We start from the raw sequence: 7,745 nt of genomic DNA, 5'->3' as shown, positions 1-7,745 counted from the left end.
CTATGGTCATCTAGGTGTAAGGGGTGATAAACTATCTGATGATGCTTTGAAACAGAAAGAAGATCCAATAGGAAAAATCAATTTTGTTAAACAATGCACGGTTTCACAGACTGTTGCGACAGTTGCGCCAAAACAGTCATTTCAAAGAAAATGTTTTGTGCCTATTTGTCATTTTTGTCATGTTGCTGGTCATATACGACCCAGATATTTTAAGTACTTGAAAATGGTTAAACAAATAATGGCCCGCTCACCACTTTCCGCTAAAGTTGATCACACTTTTGTGTCATTTCAAAAACCCAAGATAAAGGTTGATTTAGTCAATAAAACTCAACAAAAAATCTGGGTAAAGAAATCTGATCTTAATTGTTTATCTACTATTACTTCTTTAAAATTGTGTGATGATAGTACTAACTGTTCCAACAGTTCTGTTGACAAAATTGGATTGGGGCATAAGAAACTTGATCTTCTGAATTTTGATAATTTGAGTGCGAAAAATAATTCGATGAATCCAATTTAGCATTCGAGAACTAAGCTTACTGATATTTGTTATCGTTTCATAAAGGGCTTGGTTGAAAAGGGGGTTGTCTCAATTGATTATGTTGCAACGGAGAATGAATTAACTGATGCTTTTGCAAAAACCCTTGATGCACAGAGATTTGATTCCTTGCGAAAATCGCTGGGAATTTATGTTGTTTAATCTGATGCAGTTGCATGAACTGTTGCAACAGTCTGTGTGTCCAGACTTGCAACTTTTAGTGGTAGGACACTTCATATGTTTTTGCATCTCATATAGGAACTGCATTAATCATACTGCATATGATTGAGAAAAATGTGAATTTGATACTTCATGTACTTCTAAACTTTGTGTGGGTAGAACTTCACCAATTCCCAAAATGATTACTTAAAAGGCTCCAACTTATTTATTTCTCTGAATAGTCTTGTCATGGTTGGATGTTTTTATAGGGAAAAGCTGCCTCTTTTAATGAGTGAAAGCTACTCTTGAACTACTGTTACTAATATATATATCTACAACCATTTGGTCAGTGAATAGTTCGAAGCCGTTTTGAGTCGAGCTAGTAAATCACGTGGCCGAAAGCTCGCTACAAGGCTCAATTAGAAAGCCCAGGGGAATACACATTGCACGGCCAATATAAATTATATATATGGTCAGTGAATAGTTCGAAGCCTAGTTGAGTCGAGCTAGTAAACCACTTGACCGAACACTTACTACAAAGCTCAATTAGAAAGCCCAGGGGACTACACATTGCACGACCACCATATTCTCGTTCCTTTTAATTGCTCTGTTTTTCATGGGAAAAAGCTACCATTAGACGTGTGTGTACGCTACCTAATAAGAGCATATTTGTGTTTGACTTGAGATTATTAAGTTTATTGGTTGCATTGGCAGTCGGATTTTTAGGGATTGCGCTTATCGCAAATGTGAAGATAAATCCCATATGTTTGGTTTGTCCATGCAGTATCCTATTCACATATGTCTCTTCACTCATGTTTATTTATCATGTTTAGTTTTTTACTTGCATTAGGCATTATTTAAAAAAAAAAAAAATGAGAGACGGGATTTTTGTTTATGTGCCGGTTAAATTTGATTTTTGTTGCAACCGGATCTATTGGGGCCTACTACTCACGTTCCCACATTTCTTATGAAGTTTGGCAAAGTCTGTAGTCTTTGTTATTTAATGTTGGATTTGATATCACTATCTTTTGATTTTCGCATTGCAATTATCGTGTGGTATTGAGTTTGTGAGTTTGTGATTTTGTGTGCACGTCATGTAATGTGATTCTTCTCAATTACTTTCAAAATTCTCTCTTCGTTTGATCTTTTTGTTAAGTGTTTGAACAGATTGCTCGAATCATCAAGATCATTAGTCCATGTTGATTTATCTATGCATAGTGATTGCCCATAAAAGGGGAGAAAAGAACAATAACGATGGCATGAACACAGGGGGAGTACTGACAACTATTGATACAGTGCATCTAACAGTGCTGGAACAGTGCAGAAATGCAGGGGGAGTTCAAACAACTGTTGAGACAGTGCATCAGACAGTTGCTGGAATAATGCAGAAATACAGGACAAATAATGAACATTGTGAAGAGAAGTTGTTTCTGCTACCGCATATCCTTTTATCTCGTGCTCATCTGAACGAATTATCTGCTTTTATTTTGGAACTATGGTTTATTTACAGTTTACACAATCTGATGAACTGTTTGATAAACTGTTGCAACAGTTTATATTTGCAGATGTTATTTTCAATTTGCTGACCCTTGTTCATGCATGTATCATATATTTAGGGGGAGTAAATGTTCTGACCAATCAATGCCAAAGGGGGAGGGTGTTAGAATCTCCGTGGGATTCTAAATCCACAACACGAAGTGAAATTCTATGGAGATGTGCATTAATATGAGGTCTTCACAAGAATATAAAAGGAGGAGCTAATGCTGACGTTATTTGCTGAGTCTTTTATCACGTGGATGATTTACCACGTCGCTCTCCAAGTCTACAAAGCCAAGGGGAGCTGACTCCGTTGTGAACCACCTGCCGAAGTCACTACTGTATGAACAGTTCCTGAAACTGGTGCACTCACTATTGCAGAAGTTGATGCCACTCTTGTTGCTGAAAGAGATGAAGATGATGAACTGTTCCTTTAATGCTGAGGATGATCTTTAGTTTTATTATTTCCGTCTATCATATGATTGTTTTATTTTCAGGTTTTCACTCAGCGGGAGAAAATGATTATAATCAATAAACGACAAAGGGGGAGATTGTTAGAATCTCTTGGATTCTAATTATACGAGAATTAAATAAAACTTGTGCCACAAGTTTGCATATACCGTGAGCTAAAGAAGGGAAAAGTCGTTGTAGCTTTTAATTCTTTTAATTTGTCATTAATTGATTTATAACATGAATTATTCTTCTAAAGAGTTTCCTTGTATTGAAAATATTATTTCCTACGTAATTAAGAGTTTCCTAACCCTAATGGACTCTATTTCCTTGTATGATTCTTATCACCTATAGAAGTATAAATACAGCAACACGGGGCCTCAGATCTCACGTCTTCTTGGAGAGAAAAATTTACACAGGATATTTTTCTTTACTCTCGTTATTTTATTGACGTCCTTTTTTATCGAGAGAAGTTCAAGAGAAAATATTTTTTCCTCTCGTTTTTATTGCTCCATCGTGATACGTGATTTTCATAGAAAATATACCGGCTTCAAGGCTTTAACTAGGCCAAAACAGGACACTGGCGACGAAATCTAGCGACGAAAATATGGCATTTGCGACGAAATATCAATATTTGCGACGAAAAACAATCGTCGCGAACGCTGCCAAAAAATCGTCGCCAAAGCGGTCGTCGCTAATCCTGCGACGAATCTATTTTTTCGTCGCAACATATGGCGACGAATGCGTATTTCGTCGTAATAATTCGTTTTTCTGGGTTATTCGTTGTGTAGCAAATAGCGACGAAAACATATTTCGTCGCAACTATTTATCCCTCAATTCGCTACGTTTCTAATATTTTCGTCGCAACATTTATTCATTAATTTGCGACGTTTTTCTAGGAACATTGCAATTTTTTTGTTTTATTTTTTTTCGCTGAATAATAATATAGAAATTAACCTGTAATTAATTATCAACTATAATAACACAATTAACTATTAGATATAATAACACATCACATTAAAATTGTAATTTAAGGTCAAATACATCCAAATAAAGTTAAAAAATACAAAAATTAAGAAAAATATTGTAGAATTACATAAAGGAGTTGATCCACATTCTTTTATCCATTCATCATTAGTTATCCACTTGATCATAAACTATTTCCAAGCGTGCCTGAAAAAAATGTTTACGTATAAATACGAACAAGTACAAGTTCACAATATAAAATAAAATAAAATAAAATAAAGAAGAGGCGTATAATCCATTACATCGATCAACATCAACAACTACTATCTAACATGAAGAAACTGCTATCAAACCAAATGATGCATATAAAACGAAGCCTATTGCCTAAAATTTACCGTGTTATTCATACCCAATTTATAATTTACACAAAGAATCATAAACCGAAATTTTTACCATCTTTCATTATTAAAAAGACACAGTTAAAGCTTAAACAAAAATGAACGGGGATAATCATTATAGAGAAGTAACATGCTTAAATTACCACTTCTAATCACGTTCTCCTAGAAATTAGATCTTGAAGCAGAGCAAGTAAATAATTCTTCCTATTCAAGAAAGCAACTTATAAACAGTGAGGTACGTACCTTGAGCAGGGGAATTCTTCTACCGACAGATAGAGTATCAACCCTACTGCACACTCACACCCGCCGCTCGCCTAATCGTCCGCCAAGAATCCGACGCCTTAAGCAAATCCACGCCCCTCGCAGTAACCCGATTGGTCAAGTTCCTATCGATGTCCCTCACCAAAAAGCTGCCTCTTCGTGCCATTTTCAAGGTCTGGAGAGAATTGGGTCTGCCCGATAACTTCGAGGACTCCGTTATTTCGAGGAACCCCGACATTTTCTCGCTCCGAGATGGAAACGAGCCCAACACTCATTACTTATTGCTCGGCGATACTGAACCGTTTAAAGATTGTCTGGTTCCCGTTGTTGAGAATTGGAGGGTCCTCGAATGCTGTAACGGAGAGTGCACCGTTGATAGGACCGAGCTACAGTACAGCTTCAAACACGGATTAATGAATCTTCATTAGATAAACACCTGGTAGCAAAAGGAGAATCAATGGGCATATAAGTTAACATAAACATAAATTCATCTCATATCCTCGCTAGAAAGGATATTAAGAAAAATAATTATCTAACATTGAGGGAACCAAATAAAACTCTACCAAATATGAAAGCTAAATTAAAAATTAGTCAAATCTTACATTATCATACAAAATGTCGGATTTATAGACAAAAGAGTGTTGCGGAAGTTGGGGCATTAAAATTGCATATATAGGTGCCTGCTATTTACCTCATAAATAGGTAAATTTATACCTAGAGTTTTGAGGGGGCTGGGCTTCATAGATGGTGAACGGCGTCTAGCTGAACGCAGTGGCAGCGATTGGAAACGAAGATGACGGCCGGCGACTGCAGGGGGCGTGGTCTTGGGCAACGACGGCGGCTGGAAGGAGATGGGCAATGACGGCGGCACCGACTGATTTTGCAGGCTAATTTCTAGAGAGAGAGATGTATCTATCGCTACGCTCTTTTCGCACGAAGGTGTATCTATCGCTACGAAGGTGTATCTATCGCTACGCTCTTTTCGCACTTCACTTCATCTTGTCTTCGGCTCCCCTCTGTAATATCATCCCTATATTTTGGGGGCGAGGAAAAAAAACTTGCCGGGAGTGTGGGATAACTCAGCCCCACATTAATGAAGATGGCTAATACAAGAGAGGCAATGATGTTGAACTCCATTTGCCGAAGCCCTGAGAAATTACATACAACAATTAAAACGACAAACCATAATTCTTGAATCTCTCAATAAAAGAAATTTAATTCAATTAAAATTTTTACCAGCATAAGTCTCCCATGGATAAACAATCCCATTATCGTCTTGATCGAAGAAAGCACAATGCTGCTGCAGCACACTCAGATTGTTGTGGTTATGCCCCGGTGTTCCGTTCGGGTGGTCCATATCGGGTGCAACCAACCCCCTAGCCATATCTAAAATCCAACAAACAAAAAAAAAAAAGTTAAGTACGAATTCGTGTATGCCATGCAAAGCTCCCGTTAATTCCGATTAATTCCCGTGACTATTCCCCTTGCCATATCTAAGATGATGTATGATCCAATGGTTATTATATCTACCCAACTGTAACTATGCCAAAAAAAAAAAACCTATTAGTTTCAATTCCGTTCCGATTTGGAAAAAATCGAAAATCAGGATTTCAAAAATTCGGAGGCAAAAACTTGATCTGCATAATTCGGAATTTTCCAATTTTCGCTCACCTTAAATATAAAATACATAATAATTTGTATTTTAATTGTAATATTCTGAAAACAACATGGAATTTTTGGAATTATTTTCGAAACTACAATGAAATCTCATATATATTCCACTTCCGATACAAATAATTTCAGAAAAATCATTAAGTCTGAAGTTTCGGAAACGAATTGAAAAATATTGTTCCAGAATCCGAAACAACTTTCGGATCAAAATCAGCATAAATCAAAAAAAATGTTCCAATTTGCACCCCTACTGTTGAGTGGAAATTCTACCCCAATCTCCCTAATTTCCCTAATCAGGAACCATAGCTTTAATTAATTAAGCTAAAAATCCAACAAATCTCTCCAAAACCCGAAGAAGAAATTCAACAGTGAAAAGATCCATAATTCAGAAGAAAAAAAGCACCAGTTCTGAAACCCTAATACCAAAACACACACACACACACACACACACACACACATATATATATATATATATATATATATATATATATATATATATATATATATATATATATATATATATATATATACCTAGAAAAGAGGATCGATCATATTCATTAACAACTCACATGGCTTTGGAATAGAGGTTTCCAAGTCGGTCCGAACCGGTCGATCCTCAGTCACCGGAGCAAGCGCCGCCTCCGGCGACAACGTCGCATTTCTGTCCACCCCACCTGCCACAATAGTCGCCATCTCTCTCTCTAGAAATCAGTCTGCAAAATTAAGAAAAGTGAGTAAACTTGGGGAGAGAAGATTGACAGCGTCAATTTAATCGGCGGTGAGAATGACGGGGAAAGGGAGGGAGTGTGGAGGAAGAGAGAGTAAAATATTAGGGCAAACGGCAGAAATGGAGAGGGGTAAGTGAATAAATTAAGTCGTGAGCGACGATTCTCATCGCAAATAAAGTAAATTTTACTTTAGTGTAAGATACTTTTTGGAGATACGTTGCGACGATTATTGTAATTAGTCGCTAGTAAAATTTACTAAAAACTTTTTTTTGGTGTTATGTGGCAACGATTTCTACGTTTCGTCGCAAATAAAATAAAATTAAAATTTTTAAATGCATAGGTTGCGACGATTCACATATTTCCGTCGCCCAAAAATATTTTTCAGAAATATCTTGCGACGGTTTACATACTTTCGTCGCAACCAAGATAAAATAAAATAATATTTAAATATTTTGCTACGAAAAAATATAATTCGTCGCAATAGTTAATTATTAAAAAAACCAAATTATAATCGTTTGCTACGAATCTAGGATTTTCGTCGCAATTATTTTCAAAATTGGTGGCGAGATGGAACTTGCGACGATATTTATTTATTAACGTCGCAAATTTGCTACGAAATTATTTTCGTCGCGAACAAAAACGTCGCCAGTGTCCTGTTTTGGCCTAGCGTGAAGACACCAAGATTTAAGGAGTATCACAAGTTTGCTTCTTCTATACAAAAAGAAGATCGGTTCTTCGGGAGAGGGGCTTAAACAGATCTCGGGAGGAGATCGATCCGCCGACTGAGGGATTCAACGCTGAAGGGAGTTCAACCGTGCGGAGCAAGGGACGTGCTGCAAATTGAAGATTTATAATTCAGCGTAGTATACAAGAACGGCGTCAACAAAGAGGGAGTCTTTGTATTTTGATTAAGTCCTATTATTGTATTCGTAAAACTAAAAATTAGTAAATTTTATTTGCAGGTCCCCGTAGATGTAGGGTACAATTGTATCCGAACCACATTAAAATTTGTGTCTCGTTTATTTCTGTTTTTACGAACTG

The 7,745-nt window shown here is 36.7% G+C and overlaps 1 protein-coding gene across 1 annotated transcript; it reads right to left on the bottom strand.

Moving 5' to 3' along the window:
• Positions 1-5,156: 5,156 nt before the first annotated feature.
• Positions 5,157-6,761, bottom strand: LOC148766315 (peroxygenase-like). The gene is made up of 3 exons (XM_088827063.1): positions 6,546-6,761; positions 5,542-5,691; positions 5,157-5,453 (listed from the first exon to the last, which is right to left on the bottom strand). The coding sequence occupies exons 1-3, from the start codon at positions 6,667-6,669 to the stop codon at positions 5,257-5,259; spliced, it is 471 nt and encodes a 156-aa protein (XP_088683189.1). The 5' UTR covers positions 6,670-6,761; the 3' UTR covers positions 5,157-5,256.
• Positions 6,762-7,745: the final 984 nt, after the last annotated feature.

Source organism: Erythranthe guttata, chromosome 12 (assembly GCF_056151865.1).
Source record: "Erythranthe guttata isolate IM_541 chromosome 12, IM_541, whole genome shotgun sequence".
Taxonomy (NCBI): domain Eukaryota; kingdom Viridiplantae; phylum Streptophyta; class Magnoliopsida; order Lamiales; family Phrymaceae; genus Erythranthe; species Erythranthe guttata.
The sequence above is the reverse complement of the archived record's forward strand: the minus strand, read 5'-3'. Positions and strand labels throughout refer to the sequence as shown.

Bases quoted from the DNA above. Each gene is read 5' to 3' on its own strand.
- LOC148766315 (XM_088827063.1), bottom strand. From the start codon at position 6,669: ATGGCGACTATTGTGGCAGGTGGGGTGGACAGAAATGCGACGTTGTCG. The intron at 5,692-6,545 runs GTGAGTTGTTAA...GTTGGATTTTAG, and splicing joins AACCTCTATTCCAAAGCCAT to ATATGGCTAGGGGGTTGGTT. The intron at 5,454-5,541 runs GTAAAAATTTTA...GTAATTTCTCAG, and splicing joins TCCATGGGAGACTTATGCTG to GGCTTCGGCAAATGGAGTTC.